We start from the raw sequence: 24,317 nt of genomic DNA, 5'->3' as shown, positions 1-24,317 counted from the left end.
ACGTCCTCCGTGATTCCTCTATGCCTCATAATTATTGGGTATCCAAGCTGGATACGTGGAATGAACTGGCTCTTTACTCCTTGGAGGTCCTGGCCTGCCCTGCCGCTAGCGTTTTAGCAGAGCGGGTTTTTGGTGTCGCTGGTGGAATTATAACTGATAAGCGCATCCGCCTGTCAACTGAATATGCTGACATGCTGACTCTTATAAAAATGAACAAGGGCTGGATTGGGCCAGACTTCTCAACACCACCGAATGATAGCAGCTTAACAAACTCAAATCCAGTGTCTTTTTTGGGAGGTGTATTCCCATGCACCTTTTCACACCCAGACATGGGTATACGCTTCCTGATTTTGGCTATTTGCTCGTCCTCTTCCTTCTCCTCATCCTCCAGCACCATATCACCAGGGTGACCGTGGTCCGTGATGCAACACCCACATAATTTTTTAAAAGGGTGTTTATGGTGCCCATAAAAAAAAAATTTCATACTGTATGTTCATGTATACCCCCCAGGGGTAAATATTTGTCAGCCCATACACTTAGTGCATGGGCATTACAAGTATAGGAAACCCGCTCCTTTCTAATGGGAACATTTTTTATGAAGCCCTCCTCCACATCTCTTCCAAGGGGCATTGGAGTGCCTCCCAATTTTTGGCAGCCCTTGCATTCACTGCATAGGCCAACACTATGGGAGACCCATTTCCTAATAATGGGAACATTTTTTCATGAGGCCCTCTACGTCTCTTCCAAGGGGCATTGGGGGGCCTCCAATTTTTTGGCAACCCTTGCATTCACTGCATAGGCAAACACAATGGGAGACCCACTTCCTAATAATGGGGAAAAAAAATTCAGGAGGCCCTCTGACCTCCACATCTCTTCCAAGGGGCATTCGAGTGCCTCCAAATTTTTGGCAACCCTTGCATTCAGTGCATAGGCAAACACAATGGGAGACCCACTTCCTAATAAAGGGAACATTGTTTTCAGGAGGCCCTCTGACCTCCACGTCTCTTCCAAGGGGCATTGGAGTGCCTCCAAATTTTTGGCAACCCCTGCATTCACTGCATAGGCAAACACAATGGTAGACCCACTTCCTAATAATGGGAAAATTGTTTTCAGGAGGCCCTCTGACCTCCACGTCTCTTCCAAGAGGCATTCGAGTGCCTCCAAATTTTTGGCAACCCTTGCATTCATTGCATAGGCAAACACAATGGGGGACCCAGTTCCTAATAATGGGAACATTGTTTTCAGGAGGCCATCCTCTAAGTCTCTTCAAAGGGGTATTGGGGTGCGTCCAAATTTTGGACAGCCTTGCCACTCACTGCATACGCAATAACAGTATAGGAGACACACTCTTTAGTAACAATAAAACATAGCCGGCAGATGGCTCTCTAAGAATAGCGAGGGCCAACTGCTAGCCCTTTAAGAACTGATGGCCCTATAAAAATAGGCTTTGTGACTTTCAGAGTCCCTCCATCATAAATGAAACATGATGTGTCTGATGATATCTCACACAGCACATGGCCAGATAAGGTTGTAAAATGTTAAAATTACATTTCCTGGTGAATGCATTTGTCTTGGTTGAAAGCAATACAAAAGTGCAAAAAACGCATCAAAAACGCTACTTGTGAACATAGCCCAAGGTGCGGAGGAGTATTTTTGTTTTTGGTTATTTATTTTGCCTTATATACAAGTCATTACCCTGGAAAGGATGTTCCTTAACATATTTCCCAGGAAAATCCATTTTGGTTTCGTTTTTGTATGTTTTATTGTGAGTCCGTAAAAGTGGTGTAATACTCTGACCACGTTGCTGACAGCCATGATCTGGGAGTCAGAGATGCTTCCAGGGGTCTTCTCCATGCTGCTCCCATGCCATTTGAGCACTGTTCCCATCGATTTAAGCAATTTTTAGGAGGGGGGGGGGGGGCCGCCACAAAAATGCTCGAGTTTCCCATAGACTTACAGTGGGCTCGTTGCTGGGGTCGAGCACCCAAGTATTCCAATGTGCTCCACCCGAGCAACGAGCGCCCGAGCATTTTAGTGCTCGCCCATCACTACACCTAACCAAGTGTGTTTGCAGATAATTCCATATGTAGTGATTGGGGTACACACTCGATACTGGTGAGATCGGCCGACCTCTCGCTCCCCAGCTTGTACAGATCGGCACCACTATCATACAGGGTCTCCATCCCATTGTGCAGAGCGCTCACCACAATGATGGATGGAGCTGACGTGTGATCCTCCGCTCCTCCCTGCTGCCAGTGCATTAATGAGAGGTAACCCGGCTTAATGAGCAGCCGCCTGTGGCCCCGCCCCCCGCACTGTGGCCCCGCCCCCCGCACTGCGCCTCCTCCCGGCCGCTGCGCCGCTCTGCACTGACACATATCAGCCGGCCGCCTCATCCCGCGGTGTGTGCGGCTCTGGCTCATGTATCAGGTGCAGCTCTGACATTGTCGCCACTCAGGGGACGTTTTCCACAATTGCAGCTATTACTGAAGACCTAGAAAATGGCCGAGGGGTCCGGGAAGACGTCTCCGCAGAGCCCCCGGGGCGGCACACTGCCTGCAGGTGAGCGGGTGACTGGCATCGGTAAACAGCCTGGGCAGTGGCCTGGCACCGGCTGATCACCGTACCATATGGATAGTGGGCGATGGCTGCGAGGCACCCGACTGGGGCTCCATTGAGGGGATGGAGAGGGGCTGATGGCTGCAATGCCCCTTACTGGGGTTGGCAGAGGGCGATGTGGCCGATTCCAGGCGGGTAGGAGGGGATTGCTGACATGTTATGCTGGTGTACAGGTGTGTGACGGTGACAGTGGGTGAAGGGGCTCCTGGGCTGACATGGGTGCTGTCATGTGGAGCTTGGCAGTGCGGTGTGCACAGATGTGGGCAAAGTGCAATGTAGGTGGAGATCCCAGGTGTCAGCAGCGGCCTGCGCTGTCATTACTGGCTGTGTATAGGGCTGATCATATCATAGCAGGATATGATCCATGTACCACACTGCCCGCAGATGGGCGAGTGGCTAAAGATGGCAGGTGCCATCCCACACATTACCCTTCCTGGCATGCCAACGTGCAGTAGATATAACCCCGCTCTATGGCCCCATATTGTCCGATTATTGACTATAACGTGATCATTTAATGGCAGCAGGTATGTCCTCTCATCCTGACGTGTAGATTTCATGTACGTGTTCTATCCGTGCTTCCACTTACACATCTGCTATAGGGGGCTGTTCACACATCTGTGCTTCTATAAGGGACGAGCGCTCCTCCCCCATCACACCCCCCCCCCCCTCCATCATAGATCAGACTCCTCCATTCACATCAATCTGTGAAAAAGACAGACAGTGCCCTGTGCCCTTCTGTGTGCCATCAGTGCCCGTCTACCTGTCATCCGAGTGCTGTGAGTTTTTAACTGTTTAATGTGCAGAAGAATCTTGGAAATGTGGTGTTTGTGTTTTGTTTTTGTTTTGTTTTTTTAACGTTTGTTTGCATACAAGGAAAATGGATGTGATATTGATAGTAAAAAATACACACAAGGACCAAACATGGATGAAAATTGGCTTTTTTTTCTTCTCATCTGCAAAAAAAAAAAAATGGACTTCTGAATGGGCCGTCATCCTGCTTTCACAAGCTCCTGAATGGCAAGTCTTCAGTGATTCAGGATCAGTCATGTAATATTGTATAACTAAGCAGCCTGGCGACATTTTATGTGGAAGCTGTGGAGGTATATTCACACAGAGGGTTTTTGTAGCCTTGGAAGACATGGATTTTGGCATGTGTGTAGGATTCCATGTAATTTACTCCATATGACCAGATTTGCGGTGCCAACCTCCCCATGTTAGGCCACGTTCACATGTTCAGTATTTACCTCCGTATTTGTAAACCAGAACCAGGAGAGGAACAATCACAGGAAAAGTATAATAGAAACACGTCACCACTTCTGTATTTATCACCCACTCCTGGTTTGGGCTTACAAATACTGAGGTAGAAAACTGACCTAATACTGAACGTGTGCACATGGCCTAACTCCACAGTGAAGGTACCATATGATACATGTGGGCGGGCCGTGTCGCTGCGCCTGGATTACCCCAGAAGACCAATGTGGAGCACTAGTCCCTGTGTTAACTTCTCAGCAAATGGTCGTCACCACCTTCACCTCAGGTTTAATTCACATGTGGCAGAAATTTTTGTGATTTTTTTTTTTTTTTTAATTCATTTTCCGTTCATCTAAATGGAGAATCTGCAATAAATCTGACACATGTGAATTCACCCTAAGACCACTGCCCCACTATCAGTATTTGGTCAGTATTCGGTCAGTACTTTTTCTCAGGAGTGGGAGACAAAACCAGGTGAGGAACAATCAGAGAAAAGGTATAATAGAAACAAGTCACCAATTCTGCATTTATTACACACTCCTGATTTTGGCTCCCACTCCTGAGAAAAAATACTGATAGGCCATGGCCCCACTAAGGGGCAGCTCCATCAGAAAGTTGGTTTTCTTTCCATCCAGCAGGTTGTACATGAAACCTCTGCTGCACGTTCTCGGCCTCCTGATTGTCCCTGCACAGCAGCACTGCCGTCTCTGAACTACACACTGCAGTAATATCCGTGTAACTGGACAAACCTGTCCCTGCTGGAAGTCTTAATGGTTCTTTTGCTATTTTTATAGAGTATGTTGGTAAATATATGCGTGTAGTAATATATAATGTGTGTGCCTTTTTCACTCACCCTCCCAATCCACAACCCCCTTTTTTTGGCGTTTTAAGAGTAACCTATAAACCAATGAAAAAAAAAAAGCATGAAATAAACCCATAACTAGAATATGCTGAATTTTGGGGGAAAAATACTAGGGACCAAAAACTGCAGTGAAAGGTAATAAAAAAAAACTCCCTTAGGCCACGTGCACACTGAGTATTTGGTCAGTATTTTACATCAGTTTTTTTAAGCCAAAACCAGGAGTGGGTGATAAATACAGAAGTGGCGACGTGTTTCTATTATACTTTTCTTCTGATAGTTCCTCTCCTGGTTTTTGCTTACATTTATGGAGCAGTTGTGTGCTGGATCTCTTCACCTTCTTCAGGTTAGAATGCCACAATATTCATTTTCCTTGGGATAGAACTCTTGTTGCAGTGTATGGCACGTATCCAATGTATTCACCCTAGAAGATAGACTGAGGATCAGTAAGGAATCTATAGGCATCATATTCAGGATTCATGTGATCCAGATACCTAAAATGGTCCTTTGCTGAAGAACTTTAGGTCTTATGCTGACAATTCAGAGAACTGGAGAGATTCACAGAGGCAACTACAAGGGTTACTACTGGAAGGGGAAGGTAGACACTTAAAGGGGTTGGTTAGGACCTAGCAATTAATCTATCTATTTGTGGTGTAGGTCATCAGTATTGGGTTGGTGGAGTTCATATACCAGATCAGCTGAAAACTGCTTTGCCAGTGGCCTGAACTAAACGATGTACATTGCGGAGTGGCCGCTCCCATTCACTTGAATGGGAACAGAAGCGCAATACTCAACAGTGGCCACCAAGCAATGTGTAGGTCTGCTGTGTTCTACCCCATACATTGCTGCTGGAGCTGATATCAGCTGATAGGTGGGGGTCCAGCACCCTGCACCCCACCAATCTAGTCTGATGGAAAGGTCATCATTTATTAGGGTTTGGATAACCCCCTTTAAGTGCTACTTCTACATGCACCTCTATTTCTCCATGCAGATGTATAGCATGTTGTCCCTGGCTCCGAGACCTGTTAAGCTTTTTCCTAGTTTGGTTTATTGAATGCTTATATGCATCTCAATTATGAAATTAGGATTCACGCTTGTTACATGAAATGACATTTTAGTCAGTGTAATAATCCTGAATATTGCCGTGATGGCAATGTGAGTGTTCAGTATCGCCCCGCCTGCCTGGGAATGATTTGCACAGTAAGAATTCCCACCTCTTTGGTACATTGTAGTCATAGGAATCATTCAGGAGTCTCGCTGCTTTACATTTCAAAGGAACGTCCTGACTGTACCTGGATTAATGTGAACACTTCAAGCCCCATATAATATTTATAGATGGGTGGATGGGGGATTTCATCTCCTTGGTAGCTTGTTATACGAGCTACACAGTTACATCATTTCTTCATCTCCACATCAAGGTAAATGTTTTTTGTCTTTTTTACTGAACATTCCCAGGAACCTGCACCTTATCGGTTAGGAAGCCATGAGTGTATGTGTTCTATGGTGTGTAATGTATACGGTGCGGCCACGGTATCAGTGCATGGATGACTCACGTGGACGACCTTTAATCTGTTACTTCCAGATTTGTAAAGACAAAGATTTTCCCATCGAGCTGTTACTTTTACGGTCCCGATCCATCAAGCAGTTTTTGTGAGAATTCAAGCTTTTTGGAAAGTGGCAGTGCTTAGACGTAAGGGTGAGGTGTGAAGCACAGTCAATAATTCATCATCATTTAGGAAAGAAATATATCCCAGTCCCTAATTGGAGAATATTTCTTGTGGTGGTGCACGGCAGCTTAAATATGCGCCAAATTTATTAAGATGCGCACTAAGTTTGTTGCATCTTAGTTCAACGCACTTTCATCAAGACCGGCATACACAACAATTTAATCAGGCCCTATGTGCTCTTGCTGTTATTGAAGTATCTGCACACTGAGTTTTTTGTTGTGGATTTTGAAGATGATCCTCCAAAATCAACATGAGAAACAGCTTGACATACTCCATAGGAGTATGGGAGTATTTTTTTTTTTTTCCCTTAAGCAGGTCTATTCCGAAACCCACCTGAATACTTGCTAAAAAGAATGAACATGTGCACTGCAATGTAAAAACTACTTGCTGTGCACATGTTCAGACTTTCTCAGATTATTTTATCCACTTTAGGCGCAAAGTGGTTAAAAGAAGTGAGTTGGCCATTCTTCAGATAGCAAAAAAAGAAGCTTCAGGAAAAATACCACCAGCATTTTTCTGAAGTCTCTTCCTCTTTCAAAACAAGGCTGGCACGTTGGTGTCTTGAAGTTACTAAATGAACATACCCTTAAATATGCTTCCATCTGATTTAATTTAAAAATCTTGGCTCTAAAGAACATGGTGCTGTTTTTACAATGGAAAAAAGCAACATGTCAATTCTTAAGATGTATCTGCTCAAAAAACGCATCAGCTTTGTCTATTCAATGATACAATAAAATATAATATTATATTGAAGTCATGGCCGAAAGTGTTGTCACCCTTGAAATTGTTCCAGAAAATGAAGTATTTATCCCAGAAAATTATTGCAATTACACATGTATATTTCCTTTGTGTGTATTGAAACAACACAAAAAAAGAGAATGAAAGGCAAATTGGACATAATTTCACATAAAACCCCAAAAATGGGCTGGACAAAATTGTTGACACTCTCAACTTAATATTTGGTTTCACATCCTTTGGAATAAATAACTACAATCAATCGCTTCCTATAACCATCAACAAGCTTCTTACACCTCACAACTGGAATTTTGGACCATTCTTTTACAAACTGCTCCAGGTCTCTCAAGTTTGAAGGGTGCCTTCTCCCAACAGCAATTTTAAGATCTCTCCTCAGGTGTTCAATGAGATTTAGATCCAGACTCCTTGCTGGCCACTTCAGAACTCTCCAGCGCTTTGTTTCCATCCATTTCTGAGTGCTGCTTGAAGTATGATTGAAGTATGTTTGCTGGAAGACCCATGACCTAGGGTTCAAACCCCGCTTTCTGACACTGGTAACTGCATTGCGACCCAAAATCCTTTGGGAATAATCACATTTCATGATGCCTTGCACACAGTAAAGCCACCCAGAGCCAGAGGCAGCAAAACATCCTTGAAACTCCACCATATTTGACTGTAGGTGCTGTGTTCTTTTCTTTGTAGGCCTAATTCCGTTCTCGGTACACAGTAAAATGATATTCTTTACTAAAAAGCTCTATCTTGGTCTCATCTGTCCACAGGACGCTTTCCCAGAAGGATTTTGGCTTAATCACGTACATTTTGGCAAACTGCAAACTTTTTAATGGGTCTGTGTCAGCAGTTGGGTCATCCTGTGTGTCCTGCCATAGCGTTTAATTTCATTCAAGTATCGACGGATAGGTCACACTGACACTGATGCCCCCCGAGCCTGCAGGACAGCTTGAATATCTTTGGAACTTGATTGGGGCTGCTTATCCACCATACAGACTATTCTGCGTTGCAACATTTCATCAATTTTTCTCTGCCATCCATATCCAGGGAGATTAGCTGCAGTGCCATGGGTTGTAAACTTCTTGATTACGTTGTGCACCATGGACGACAAAGGAGTATCAAGATCTCTGGAGATGGACTTGTAACCTTGAGATTGTTGATATTTTTCAACAATTTTGGTTCTCAAGTCCTCAGACAGTTCTCTTCTCCTCTTTCTGTTCTCCATGCTTAGTGTCGCACACAATGTAAAGATTGAGTCAACTTATTTCCCTTTTATCTGGTTTCAGGTGTGATTTTCATTTTGCGTTACACACCAGCAAATGCAAATGGCAGCCCCAGTGGTTGCAGAAAATAATAGTACAAAATTAAATTCACTGCTTTTTTTTTTTTTTTATTAAAAATAATTTATTATATAATCAATAATTATTACTACCAAAATAAAAAAAAATCTTGGCATCTTCCCTTTAAACACACACTGGGCATGAACTTTCACAAATCACATTCATTGAACTGCTAAAATTAGCGGATTTACTGCACAAGAAAAGTCAGCAGAAATAGTTTTCGCTACATGGGAGCATGGCCCATGGATGCAGAAGGACAACTTTTGGGGAACACTTATGTTTGCAGTCCTATTGTCTTCACAGCTAAATATGTGGCTGTCATTTGTGGATGACGTTATTGTGGTGATTATCTCCAGACAGTGCAGGAATATCAGAAGGTTCACAGAGGGAATGAGTTTTAGGTTTATAAGGAGGAAACAAACACCTTGTTGTGTCTGAACAGTAAAGGCTTGTGCGCATTTTACTTCCCATGGGTTTCGCTGTTTACTTTACCAAGCTGATTTCTTGCTCCTTAATTCTCAATATTTGACTTGGCCAGTGAATATACTTTTCATTAACTCTGCTGTGCCTCATCATAGATATGACCGGCTAATGCAAATATATATTTCAGGTGAAGCATCATAAAGAAATGAGCCAATGTAAAAACCCCTGGATGATGTAGAGGGATCGTCTGACGGGCTGGATGATGCACCCACTAGCTTATCTTTATGTAGTCACACATACTGCCTTTGCAGGACTTTTTGATATAGGTTTTTTGAGACAAACACAGAAATGGAAAGAAGGAAATGTATAAGGCTATGTGCCCATGATGCAGAAATGCTCAGGATTTTTTCCTGAGCGTTTCTGCATCTCCCTGGCAGAAAAAAACACATGCGGATTGTACATGTGTTTTCCTGCCAGGGACAAGCGGAAGTGAAGCGTTCTTCACATGCATTTCCGCATGCGGGTGTCAAGCGCTTTCCAAGCGATTTTAGCATCACTTGGAAAGTGCTTGACAACTCGGTCACACTATATAAATCCATGCAAACAGCATGGATTTATATAGTGTGACCTTAAAGAATGGTAAAAAATAAACCTATACTCACCTTCCGATGGCCCCTGCAGTCTTGCTGCGCTCCTGTGCTGGCTGCCAGCAGATACGCTGTACTGAAGGACCTGCCGTCACATGACTGACGTCACCACAGGTCCTTCAGTCCTGCGCGATCTATCGGCAAGTGAAGACCAGCACAGGGATGGAGTCCTGGGGCCGTCGGAAAGTGAATATAATTTTTATTTTATTCTTTTTTTTTACAGCTTTTAGGGTACCTGGGTGTGGAGGAGAGTCTCCTGTACCATCCGCACATTAGAACGCGCCAATTACGCAAGTACAGATGCAGTCTTGCGGAATTGGCGCGTTCTAATGCAAGTCAATGGCGGCGAAAACGCAGCACTTCCGCAAAATAATTGGTAGCGCTGTGTTTTTTTCCACAATGATAATCCGCAGCGGAAATTTCCGCAGCATGTGCACAGCACATACGGATTATCATTGGGGAACATGGCAGGCCTTCTACCATGCGTTTTTTAAGCGTTTCTGCAGCGTTTTTGACGCTGCGGAAACGCTTAAAAAACGCATCGTGGGCACACAGCCTAAAGGAAAGTTGTACCTGCCTCCTATTCTGTGTGTGCTTAGATACTATTCCATACAGCGAGTTTATGGGAAAGTTGTATACATTGACTCTCATGCAGGCAGTGGTAGACATGTGCAGCTCCACAGAGGTTGCTTACCGGTTACATTTCTAGCCGTTTACATGCTCTCCATGGTAACACGCCATTATTGGTGAGTCCTGAAAAGCGTCTTTTAATAACCCTGAAAGCTTATTGATCATGTGACTTCATGAAATCGACCGTGTGCTATGTTTTCTATAAGGTCTCCTGAGGTGGTTTAGAGAAGTCTCCTACCATTTATCTCTCTAAGGGTATGTGCACATGATGTCTTTTAGATGCCGGGGAGACTTTTTTTTTTCTTTTTTTTAACTGTATACAGTCATGGCCGAAAGTGTTGGCACCCTTGAAATTGAAGTATTTCTCCCAGAAAATAATTACAATTGCACACTTTGTTAAACACATGTTTATTTCCTTTGTGTGTATTGGAACAACATGAAAAAAAAACAGAGGGGAAAAAAAGGCAAATTGGACATAATTTGACACAACCCCAAAAATGGGCAGGATAAAATTGTTGTCACATTTCCAAAATTGAGTAATTTTGTTTCAAGCATGTGATGCTCGTTCAAACTGACCTGTGGCAAGTAACAGGTGTGGCAATATGAAAATCACACCTGAAACCAGATAAAAAGGAGAGACGTTGACGTAATCTTTGCATTTTGTGTCTGTATGTGCCACACTAAGCATGGAGAATAGAATGAGGAGAAGAGAACTGTCTGAGGACTTGAGAGCCAAAATTATTGAACAATATCAACAATCTCAAGGTTACAAGTCCATCTCCAGAGATCTTGATGTTCCTTTATCCACAATGCACAACATAATCAAGAAGTTTACAACCCATGGCACTGTGGCTAATCTCCCTGGACGTGGATGGCAGCGGTGACTTCTTGTTGTCACATCACCTCTGCAGCCAAATCAATGGGCTTAGCTGTTCTTCTAAGGTAGCCGGTATGAGCGCTGGGCTCAGTGATTGGCTGCAGCAATGATGTGAGCTAATGTCACCCCTGCAGCCAAAACACAGACTGGAACAACAGCAGGAGACGGCGCTTTAGCAGAGGCGGGTTAGTACTTTTTGTCTCTGTTATTTTGCATTACAGGAATTGTTTGGCATCCACTTTCCTAAAAATAAAAAAACCCTTTAATGTGAAAATAAATAAATACAACAATTATATATTTTTTTTCTTTTGCCATTTGGATGTTTTATTACCTGAAACACTACAGACTAACGGTGATATTTATTTGTTTTATACTATTTAATGTATTGGTGATTGTATCAATGTTATTTGATATAAATCATTTCCAGTGTAATGTATTTCTGGTTATCACATACCAGCTATTAGGCTGGCTGGTGATTTTCATAGATGAAACACCATAAGGGAGATGCCCAGAGAAATTGGATTTATTGCATGCACATCATAGTGACAGACCAAGGTCAGTATCTAATGCTACCTCCATCAATATCCTTGGACACCTCAGAAATTTATGAAATCAGTTTTATGCATATAATTGGCAAGATGCCTCATAACCCCGTATATGACTGATCCCCGTATATGACTGATCCCATTACAGTGACATTATGACCTCTTTCGAGTGGTTCTTGTAATGTCAAGAAGATGGGGTGAAAGCCTGTGATGAAAGTAACATACAGCCTTTGTTGGTGATGACCGTTTCTAGACACCTCCTGTATGGAGAAACTAGTCACATGCATTGCACAGGTGTGATTTTTGGCCCATTCTTCTACACAAATCCTGAGGGATCCATGGGCTCCTATGAACTTCTAGCTCTAGTTCCTTTCATAAATTTTTTTATTGGATTGAGATCAGGTGATTGGCTGAGCCATTCTAGCAGCTTTATTTTCTTTCTCTGAAACCAATTGAGAGTTTCCTTTGTTGTGTGTTTGGGATCATTGTCTTGCTAAAATGTCCACCCTTGTTTTATCTTCATCATCCTGGTAGATGGCAGCAGATTTTTATCAAGAATGTCTTTTCGTTTGTCCATTCATCCTTCCTTCAATCATATGAAGTTTGACAGTGCCGTATACTGAAAAACAGCCCCACACCTTGATGTTCCAACCTCCAAACTTCACTGTTGGTATGGTATTTTTGGTGTGTTATGCAGTGCTGTTTGACCTCCAAACATGGTATGTATTATGGCATCCAAAGAGTTCAATTTTGCTCTCATCTGACCAGACTATATTCTCTCAGTATTTCACAGGCTTGTCTAAATATCATTGAGCAAACCTTAAACAAGTTTGAACATGCTTTTTGTTCGGCAATGGAGTCTTGCATGGTGAGCATGAATACAGGCCATGGAGATTGAGTGCATTACTTATAGTTTTCTTTGAAACAGTTGTACCTGCTGATTCCAGGTCTTTCTGTAGCTCTCCACAAGTGGTCCTTGGCTCTTGGACACTCTTCTGATAATTCTTTTCACTCTGTCTGAATTCTTGAGGGGAGCACCTAGTCGTGGCCGGTTTATGGTGAAATTATGTTCTTTCCACTTGTAAATTATAGCCCCAACAGTGCTCACTGGAACTTTCAGTAGTTTAGAAATTTTTCTGTAACCAGTGCCATCAGTATGTTTTGCAACAATAATGTTGCGAAGGTCTTGAGACTGCTCACTGGTTTACCCATCACAAGATGTTTCTTGTGTGGCACCTTGGTAATGAGACACCTTTTTATAGGCCATCAGTTAAACCAGCTGATATTTATTTTTCACTAAGTAGCAGAATTGCTTTCTAATTGCTGATAGATTTCAGCTGGTGTCATGACTTTCCCTGGCTTTTTGCACTTCTTTTTCTTCATGTGTTCAATACTTTTTCTTTGTGTAATTTCTCACTATTACACATAACTTAACTTAATTTATGGACATCTATGGTCTGATTTCTTTGCCTGTGTGGATTGGATGGGCTGTTACTGACATCTGGTGAGAATTTTATGTCAATAGCACCTTTAGAAATATACTTAATTAGAAAATTAGTGACATGTTAAATACTTAATTCACCTGCTGTATATTCTCTTAAAGACAAAAACGCACTTAAAACTTTCTTTAAAATTCAAGTTTTAGGTTTATTTACTTTTCGGACTGACAGCACTGCAGTTGTTAAATAATATCATGAATCATCACAAATACATACAGTACAGACCAAAAGTTTGGACACACCTTCTCATTTAAAGATTTTTCTGTATTTTCTTGACTATGAAAATTGTACATTCACACGGAAGGCATCAAAACTATGAATTAACACATGTGGAATTATATACTTAACAAAAAAGTGTGAAACAACTGAAAATATGTCTTATATTCTAGGTTCTTCAAAGTAGCCACCTTTTGCTTTGATGACTGCTTTGCACACTCTTGGCATTCTCTTGATGAGCTTCAAGAGGTAGTCACCGGAAATGGTTTTCACTTCACAGGTGTGCTCTGTCAGGTTTAATAAGTGGGATTTCTTACCTTATAAATGGGGTTGGGACCATCAGTTGTGTTGTGCAGAAGTCTGGTGGATACACAGCTGAATAGACTGTTAGAATTTGTATTATGGCAAGAAAAACGAGTGGCCATCATTACAAGAAATGAAGGTCAGTCAGTCTGAAAAATTGGGCAAACTTTGAAAGTGTCCCCAAGAGCAGTTGCAAAGAAACTGGCTCACATGAGGACTGCCCCAGGAAAGGAAGACCAAGAGTCGCTTCTGAGGATAAGTTTATTCAAGTCACCAGCCTCAGAAATCGCAGGTTAACAGCAGCTCAGATTAGAGACCAGGTCAATGCCACACAGAGTTCTAGCAGCAGACACATCTCTACAACAACTGTTAAGAGGAGACTTTGTACAGCAGGCCTTCATGGTAAAATAGCTGCTAGGAAACCACAAGCAGGAGAGACTTGTTTAGGCTAAAGAACACAAGGAATGGACATTAGACCAGTGGAAATCTGTGCTTTGGTCTGATGAGTCCAAATTTGAGATCTTTGGTTCCAACCACCGTGTCTTTGTGCGACGCAGAAAAGATGAACGGATGGACTCTACATGCCTGGTTCCTGGTTGGAAGACCATTTCCGGTGACTACCTCTTGAAGCTCATCAAGAGAATGCCAAGAGTGTGCTAAGCAGTCATCAAAGCAAAAGGTGGCTACTTTGAAGAACCTAGAATATAAGACATATTTTCAGTTGTTTCACACTTTTTTGTTAAGTATATAATTCCACATTTGTTAATTCATAGTTTTGATGCCTTCAGTGAGAATGTACAATTTTCATAGTCAAGAAAATACAGAAAAAAATTTAAATGAGAAGGTGTGTCCAAACTTTTGGTCTGTACTGTATTTCCAAATGTGACTTTGCAGTAAAGTTTAATATGACGTATTATAAGCTACATACTATGTGGTCTTAAAGAAGCACTCCCATCAAAATGTTTATCCTTTTTAATATATTGCAATCATCACATTATATAGCACTGTGTACTTACAATTGATCATTTTGCCTTTCTACCCACTTAGTTCTTCTGTTGTCCATTAATGCTATGTGCCCACGATGCAGAAATGCTCCGGATTTTTTCCTGAGCGTTTCTGCATCTCCCCTGGCAGAAAAAAAACTCATGCGGATTGTACATGCATTTTTCCTGCCAGGGACAAGCGGATGTGAAGCGTTCTTCACATGCATTTCCCCATGCGGGTGTCAAGCGCTTTCCAAGCGATTTTAGCATCACTTGGAAAGTGCTTGACAACTCGGTCACACTATATAAATCCATGCAAACAGCATGGATTTATATAGTGTGACCTTAAAGAATGTCAAAAAATAAAAAATAAACCTATACTCACCTTCCGATGGCCCCTGCAGTCTTGCTGCGCTCCTGTGCTGGCTGCCAGCAGATCGCGGTACGCTGTACTGAAAGACCTGCCGTCACATGACTGTGATGTCACCGCAGGTCCTTCAGTCCTGCGCGATCTGTCGGCAAGCGAAGACCAGCACAGGGAAGGAGTCCGGGGGCCATCGGAACGTGAATATAATCTTTATTTTTTATTTTATTTTTTTTTACAGCTTTTAATGGTATCTGGGTGTGGAGGAGAGTCTCCTGTCCTCCACACCCGGGTACCATCCGCACATTAGAACGCGCCAATTACGCAAGTACAGATGCAGTCTTGCGGAATTGGCGAGTTCTAATGCAAGTCAGTGGCGGCGAAAACGCAGCACTTCCGCAAAATAATTGGTAGTGCTCCGTTTTTTTCCGCAATGATAATCCACAGCACATGCGGATTATCATTGGGGAACATGGAAGACCTTTTACCAAGCGTTTAAGCGTTTCTGCAGCATTTTTTTGCTGCTGCGGAAACGCTTAAAAAACACATCGTGGGCACACAACCTAAGTCTATGACCTCACGTGATTTAAAAACAGACTAGCAGACTCCTTCTAAGCTCTATGTGGAAACATGAGATCAATTTTCCCTGCATGACTCATCAGTCACTGCAAATAATCCTGGCAAGTGGAGGAGGAGTAGCTGGGTCAGGAGTTGGAATGATTTTTGTAGGGAAAAGACACTTTCTGTTTCTACATAGAACAGAGAAAAGAGAATTTACTAGGTAAAAAGGCAATTTGAGCAGTTGTAAGTGCACAGTGCCATATACTATATAATGATTGAAATGTATAAAAAAAAATAAAAAATTATGGCAGTGCTTCTTTAAAATGTACCTGTAATTTTAGGTGACTTTCAGGATGAGCTATAATGTGTTTGTGTGTGTGTACATGAGTAATAATACTATTTCTGGCTATTATATTGCTTATCTGCATTTATCACTGGTTTTCCTTTCGGTGAGCTCCATTTTCAGTTGGCCCTGAACCAGTCGGTGGAGACCAGCTGCTTTCATGTTTGCCATACTCAACACAGACTTGAGGGATTCCTACTTTCCTGTCTCCGTGTAGCATATATTAAGAAGCAGCAGCAACATGGAGGCCAATTTAGAGTAGTACTGAGCAAGGCAGCTGTGAATCCACACTCTCTCCTTTCTCCACCCACTCCCTCACCATAGGCATCAATATAGGCCACTGTAAGTTGACAACTCAGTAAGCAGGCCTGTCTGGTTTTACTAAGATGGATATTAGCAGTTTTTCATAGTGAATGATTATTTCAGAATGCTGTGGAGAGGAGAAGGAGCTCATGTGGTGAAAATAGTATGTGACATATCTTATCAAAGAAACAAAGTTTCTTCAATTCACTTGTTCTATTGAGTTATGCAAAGTTTGTTTAAAGAAGGCTTTTGTAACTCAAGGATTAAATTGTGTGTTCTTTTGGTGTATGCACTTTGTGATGCACGCTATATAGCCAAATTATTGTTTGTGGGGGGGAATTGATGCCTACCAATAATAATGTCACGTATTGACAAGGGACTGTAGGCATCTACCCAATCCCTCAAACTAGGGGCACCCTAGGCTATCCCTGTCCCCCGAATTACCCCGGATGGTGGCGATGCTGGGGTCTGGTACTTTGCTATGCTCCTATCTTGCCCTTTTCTGTTCCCTCCCCCACCCAGGCAGATGTGAGGCCTTAGTGTATAGGCAAACACTAACCAGACAGACAGGGATAAAAGAAAACTACAATCATACAAATACACTCTCAAAACAACAAAATGGGAAACCAAATAGGAGAGGGTAAGGATAAATATGCAAACCAACTCCACACAGCAATCTTCTGGAAAAACTCTCCAACTGCTTACTCCAAACACTGAACTCTCTCCTTCAATTCTAAACCAGGTAGTGGTAACTATCATTGGCAAGGAGGAGGGCACTTTTATACCTGCTGGGAGTAAAGAACTCAGAACAGCTGATACAACACAAAACTGAGGACTCCAGGAGTCCAACTAAGCAGTTTAACCCTTGCAGCACCAGAGCAAAGAAAGTCAGAAAGGCTTCACCGTCCTATTAGCAGTTCTAACTATCGCAAGTGTATGTGTCTCCAGACGCTGCGATCGTCTTACCACACTCTGTCGCGGTATCCCCATGACAAATAATTTCACTATGGTCTACCCAGGAGCATGCTTCACTATATGGCAGCCGCAGACTGAGCTGTCTTTAGTGACACTAGAAATAATAGCTGTTATGATAGCAGGGAAGCCAGGACAGAGATCAGAGACAACTTAACCCTATGTCTATGTTCACACATCATGTTTTGTTGTTTTTTTTTTGCGTCACAAATCTGCAGAAAAACTTTATCTTTATTGTTCAGTATCTTTCTGGCAGTTTTGATGCGTTTTTTTTTTTCAGCTTTTTTTTCACTGTCCTTCTGTCGCTGTTTATACATGTACATAAAGTTCTGTGAAAAAAAAGAATCCCATTCTATTTTGCCATCAAAAATGTAGATTCAAATTTTGTTGCGTTTTTTCAGCAATTTTTTTTCACCACCCATTACTTCCTATGGGTGAAAAAATGCTGAAAGAAGTGACATGCTCTATTTTCCAAAAAACGCAACCAAGGCACAAAATACACAGCAAAAAAAACATGATGTGTGAACAGAGAATTCTGGTTTCTCATAGACTTTGCTGGTACTGCAAAAGGAAGCTGAACATTTGCATAAAAATATGCAGCAAAAAACGCTGAAAAAAACCATGATGTGTGAACATAGCCTAAGACTAATGGCAGTAATTTGTGGTACCAAATTAATTAATAATCACCTTACTGGAGAAGCCAAGTGTTGAACCCTAGAACAGACATACAGGCAAGGATCTGGCTAAATACAAGGCAAAAGCCACATAGCCTGAAGACTGCATTGCAATACTAAAATGAGAACTAGAGCAGGAACCAAAGAGTTGCAGAACAAGAATGATTGGTGCAAGCATCAGAGGATTGCCACGTTAGCTTACAAATACTGATGTAAAATACTGACCTAATACTGAACATGTGAACGTGGCCTTATTCTCACAATTTCACTTATTAGTGTGTAGGTTGTTTTTAATGATCTTGCTTTATTCTCAAGCGAATAGTTAGCACCTACTATTATCTTCAGTGCTGCGGTCTTCTGTACCGTTTTAATACAAGAGGAAAATCTCTCCTGACTGCAAGAGAATAAATTGCTGGACAAACATTGCTTATAAGAAATAATGGCTGCCTGCCTGAAGATGTTTTTACTGCAGTAAGTATGAAGAGAAATGCCGATGTGGAATCTACAGCCATCACCCAACCTAAAGTTAAGTCTTTAATCCTGCACGTTGGTGATTGGTGCATTGTCTTTCGGGCACTGTAGGAGTGAGTGCTAGTTAAAAATGTGTTGCAAAGCCTATGAGCCTATCTATACTTGGAGAAATGCTCCCAATGAATGTGCCAGATACAAATCACAAACATAATGTGAATAGAGCCTTAGTGTTAATCACATAACCCTTCATAAATCATATCTCCAGTGGAATAAAAATAAAACTTCACCATGCTCTTGGATCCTCCTGTGCTTTACCTACGTTGGTGTGAAAGTGTTTATCCCCTTCCTGATTTCTTATTCTTTTGCATGTTTGTCACGCTTAAATGCTTTAGATCACAAAATAAATGTAAATATTAGACAAAGATAACACAAGTAAACAAAAAATGCAGTTTTTAAACGAAGGTCTTTATTATTAAGGGAAAAGGAAATCCAAACCTACAGGGCCCTGTGTGAAAAAGTGATTGCCCCCTTCCTAAAACATAAATTAACTGTGGCTTATCACATCTTTGGGAAGCGGAGTTCAATCTCCCTAGCCACACACAGGCCTGATTACTGCCACACCATTTCTCACTGGAGAAATCACTTAAATAAGACCTGCCTGACAAAGTGAAGTAGACCAACAGTTCCTCGAAAGCTATACATCATGCTGCAATCCAAAGAAATTCAGGAACTAATGAGAAACAAAGTAATGGAGATCTATCAGTCTGGAAAAGGTTATAAAGCCATTTCTAAAGCTAGGGACTCCAGCGAAGTACAGTGAGAGCCATTATCCACCTATGGCGAAAACATGCAACAGTGGTGAACCTTCCCAGGAGTGGCCGGTCGACCAAAATTACCCCAAGAGCGCAGCGACGACTCATGCAAGAGGTCACAAGACACCACAACAACATTCAAAGAACTGCAGGCTTCATTTGCCTCAGTTAAGGTCCATGTTCATGACGTCACCATAAGAAAGAAACTGGGCAAAAATGGCATTCATGGCAGAGTTCCAAGACAAAAACCACTGCTAAGCAAAAAGAACATAAAGGGTTGTCTAAGTTTTGCCAGAAAACATCTTGATAATCGCTAAGACTTTTGGGAGAATACTCAGTGAACTGACGAGGCAAAAGTTGAACTTTTGGGAAGGTGTATGTCCCATTACATCTGGCTCAGAAGTAACACAGAAATTCAAAAAAGGAACATCATACAAACAGTAAAATATGGTGGTGGTAGTGTGATGGTCTGGGGCTGTTTTTCTGATTCAGGACCTCGAAGACTTGCTGTGGTAAATGGAACCAATAATTCTGCGGTCTGCTAAAAAATCCTGAAGCAGAATGTCTGACCATCTGTTTGTCACCTCAAGTTGTCGCGCACTTGGGTTATGCAGCAGGACAATGATCCAAAACACACTAGCAAGTCCACCACTGAATAGTTTAAGGAAAAACAAGATTAAGGCCTTGGAGAGGCCTAGTCAAAGTCCTGACCTTAATCCAATTGAGATGCTGTGGCATGACCTTAAAAAAGTGGTTAATGCTCTGAAATCCTCCAATGTGGCAGAATTACAACAATTTTGCAAAGATGAGTGGACCAAAATTGCTCCAGAGCATTGTAAAAGACTCATTCCCAGTTGATGTAAATGCTTGATTGCAGTTTTCACGTTTTCACACAGGGCCCTGTCGGTTTGGATTTCTTTTTCCCCTAATAATAAAGACCTTTAATTTTTTGTTATGTGATCTTTGTCTAATATTTAAATTTATTTTGTAATCTGAAACATTTAAGTGTGACAAAGATGCAAAAGCATAAGAAATCAGAAAGGGGGTAAACACTTTTTCACACCACTGTATGTGCAGTGTTTGCCTTCAAACCTTACCCTGCTGTAGAGCTCATCTTAATTCACAAATGGGAAGCTGTCTGCAATATTACAGACATGGGCGAGCAGCAGCCAGGGCCCTGGTCACAGTTTCTACAAGCTTGCTATCTCCTATTACATTAATGACATCCTCTCTTTAGTACACTCATACTGCAGAGAGACCACCTGTGTTGAACCTATTCTGATGCTGCTGTGATCACAGGTCTTTATTAGTCAGCAAGTTCCCTCTAGGTTCTACAGACTAGCAAACAGCAATGTATTTGTATCTATTTATTTCATTTTCTGTTGCTCATGGGCCACCACATGTTGCTGTGGACCCCCGTTTACCAATTTCCTGAGTTCATGGTAGTAACTTTAGAAATGAGTATAAACATGATGGTAAACTATTTGGGTGGTGAGTTATGATTTATCAGGCATCTGAATATTTTGCAGCTAGTAAATGAGTGGCCATATAAATCCAAAAATGCAGTGTAGAAAGACCTGTCAGTCATATATTTAGAGGTTTCTATCAAATATATCTTAACTGTATGTGCATGTAAAATAAATGTGTGTATACTTACGGTAATATCATATAAATAATGCTGGAGTTTATAGCTCCATGTCTGTGTGTAGCCAAGATGTCAAATATGTGAATGGCTTTGTAAATTACACCCAGCATGCAGTTATGTAGTAATTAGCAAAATCATGATTTCCCCATACTCTTCATGAGAAACAAAATACTGGGCTTTGAATTGTTAAAGGGAAGCTATCATTATAAAATGACCTATTGATTTAAATGAGGTTTTTGTGTTTTAAATGTATTGCCAATGTGTGTTTTTTATTTTTTTATTTATTTTTATTTTTTTTGTTTGGTTCAAAGTCTCATACTTCATTTTGTTTGTCAGTGTTGTGGTTGGACTAGGACGCACGAGGCCAGCTTTCTTCTAGTGATAATCTCCTGCTGATAACACTGATTTGTATTGTAACAGCAAAACACAGCCCAGTAAGTGACACATCTCTGTAATCAGGGTCTCTGCTTCTATATTTGGTGCTCTCATATTACATAGCAAAAACTGCAGTCAGATTCCCTTTAATTAGAGGTCGTGCAGCAGAGCCTAAAGATTTGTCCCTGTAGACTCCTGTGAGCCATGCCCCTTTGGTAAATACGATAACAAGGAACACCTAATAAAACCCCCCCACATATCTTTGCAACCCATATAGTAGAGTTAAAAAAATACTTTATTCCTGCTGCTCTGTTTTTCTATGTAAGAGCAAAAAAGACCACTTTTGATCTGGTGACAGGTCCTGTTTAAAAAGCAGTATTAAAAAAGGGTTTGTCCGGGATTGGTAAAACATAGCAACTTTCCATAAACAGTGCCACACCTTCCCACAGGTTTATGTCTGGTATTGCCAATCACACAAATTCACTTTAATGGAGCCAAGATGCAGTACCAGACACAACCCATGGACAAATGTGCCACTGATTTTGAAGGAAAAAAAAAAAAGCAGCCACGTTTTTTGTAATTGTGGTCAACTTCTGGAGGTTGTTCACAACTTTTTATATTGATGACCTTTCCTAAGAATGGGTCATCCATATCAGATGGGAGCCGATCTGCAGTACCCAGTACACTGAACAGTGTGCCGAGCAGTGCTGTTCTGTTCTATACACTGCCAGCTGCCAATAGTGCTTGTAACAGCTGATTGGTGGGAGTGTCGGACCATCACCGATCTGACATTGAGGACCTAACCCAGGCATAAGGTCATCAGTATAAAAGTAGTTGACAACCCCATAAAGCGAGATATTTATATTTTCAGTGCCGAATTCAACTGGGCTTCTGATAATGACCATTTCTTGTCATTGCCACATTCCACTACTCTATTACCTTTACATCTACAATTTACCTTTACTCACATACAGATATTGGTAGCGTGTTGTCCGACCTGTCATATTAGGAAGTGGCATTACGTGTCTCCTCCACGGCACTCAGGCGTGACATTAATGCTTGGATGCACAATTGTTTGAGGGAGAAAAATTCCACAACTGGATAACACTGACGCTGGTAGATTTCTGGGAAAACAGATTAGATTGCCGGGAGCTAAATGTCATATCTTCTTCGACGTTCAGTTTGTAAACACTTTACTTCATATTCACATTAAATCTCATGCAAAATGGATACTAAAAGTTTAGTGCTTCCTTCTGAATCCTCCAATGAGCTTCTAAATTATGGTAATTCTCACATTTTACTGACTGTTACCAAACAAATTGTCTGTCAGCTGCTCAGTGGACACAGGGCAGCACAATTGTGCTACATGTAGCTTCAGGAAAACTCTCCTTCATGACTAGTACCACATTTAATGTGATGCCTTCCATGCCTTGTCTGGCCATTGTGTGTCCATTGCTAGGGAAAAGAGCTTTTAGTGAAAAGGTGTGGATTACTATGCCATACAATGCACCAAAATTTGGGCACAAATTTCCAGCAAAAAAAAAAGCTTTTTACACATCTGTGAAACGCGGGCTGTTGCATGAGAAGACTCGACCCGATTTCCGTGTCTCCTAACCTGAGAACTGCTTCATAGGTGTGTGTGTGTGTGTATATATAGGTATATGTGAAGCAATTTGCTCCGGTCGGATGACTCGGTGGTCAGGCCAGATCTTCCAATGTTAGAACAGCCCTTGTATCATGGATGTGTGTAAAGTGCCGGAGGGCAGTAGCTATGGTCGAGCTGCGGCTCCATGTCGCTCTTGCATTTTACAGGAAAAGATGGGTCCTGGCTTGTGTGTTGGTGTTGTGAGGGCCTTGTGCCCGTACCGACGGCCTTTAGCCTATGGTGATGGCTGGCCAAGAAAACAAATTCTACAGATTAATGAAGGAGACTTCCATTCAAACATGGGCGACTTTACTAAACTTGATAAGGGTTATGTACAAGGGATCGTGGGTACACAGTTTCTTTCACAGTAAGAAGCCTTTACATTCCCACTGTATCCTTCTGTAGGCTACTCCAGGGCTCTGCCGCTTATCTGTTTAGTATCGACGTCGCCACAACCCAGCTTCTAGGCCACAGTCCTGATCAGCAAGTTTCTCTCTGCTCGCTCAGTGTCCTGTCAAAATGGATGTCCTGGATTTATCGCTCAGGACCCATACTAGTCCCAGGCTTTCAGTCCTCTTTCGGTTACCTCTAGCACTAGCAAGCTCTCGGCTTTCTTGTGACTCGGTGTCTTATTCAATAACGCCTTCTAGAAGGTCTCTGTCTCTTCAGTAACTCTCTTTAGGATCTCGCTATTTCTTGCTCCAGTCTCTTCTAGTTGTGGATTACCCCTTGGCAGCATTGAATGCTTGTCACTCTCCAAACTCAAAGTCATGATAGTCAGATAGGTGTTATTCTGCTATCCCTGGCACTAGCCCCTCCCACTGTGGGCTAGTCCCAACTCTTAACTATCACTTACCCTGCTGTCTGTTGCTGGGTAGAACTTCCCTACCAAACACTATTTTACAGTCAACTATCTACATCCTATACTATACCCTAATGTCACTATCTATGTCTTATCCTACACTATCCACATTATACATTTTACACTTATGCATTACCTCTACATTACTAATGCACTATACATTATCGTATCGCAGTTTATATCACAACACACACTAAGAACCGCAGGACATAGTTCACACTTCGCATTACATGTTTTCCATAACGCGATTGTTGTCTTCAGGGGTAGAAACGTGAGGGTACAGTCCACCACTCTTACATGTGTGTTTGGGATAAGTCAAACCCTAAGTGGTGTAAAGGCCTAAGGGTCAGATTTATTAAAGAGGTTGTCCACTACTTAAAGAACCCCTTCTCATTTGTTATGTTTCTCCCTTGTAAGATAACAGCTATTCTCGCCTCCGGTGCCATTCCAGCGTTGTTGGCACTGGCTTTCCCGGGGAATGGATCGAGTGACATTGTTATGCTGCTGGTCTCTCACTTCCTCCAGATGTATGTGATTCGTCCGAAGGCGTGGAAAGTTAAAGGAGTTGTCCAATACATTTGATCAATGCCCCAATGTATTTACCTTGGGCCCATAAGTGTTTCTGTA

The 24,317-nt window shown here is 42.0% G+C and overlaps 1 protein-coding gene across 3 annotated transcripts in view; it reads left to right on the top strand.

The window, feature by feature from the left end:
• Positions 1-2,316: 2,316 nt before the first annotated feature.
• MAP7D2 (MAP7 domain containing 2) overlaps positions 2,317-24,317 on the top strand; it is a 138,528-nt gene continuing 116,527 nt past the window's right edge. The window contains exon 1 of one of the 3 annotated variants that reach the window (XM_073667471.1): positions 2,317-2,562. In XM_073667471.1, coding sequence (XP_073523572.1) covers positions 2,502-2,562 — 61 coding nt within the window. In that variant the 5' untranslated portion in view covers positions 2,317-2,501. Of the gene's footprint in view, positions 2,563-21,218; positions 21,243-24,317 lie in introns of those variants that run through there. The other 2 variants (XM_073667480.1, XM_073667476.1) reach the window with 2 other exon arrangements.

The sequence above is a fragment of the Phyllobates terribilis genome, unplaced genomic scaffold, assembly GCF_046119375.1.
Source record: "Phyllobates terribilis strain yellow unplaced genomic scaffold, ASM4611937v1 Scaffold_2__4_contigs__length_985480577, whole genome shotgun sequence".
Taxonomy (NCBI): Eukaryota; Metazoa; Chordata; class Amphibia; order Anura; family Dendrobatidae; genus Phyllobates; species Phyllobates terribilis.
The sequence above is the reverse complement of the archived record's forward strand: the minus strand, read 5'-3'. Positions and strand labels throughout refer to the sequence as shown.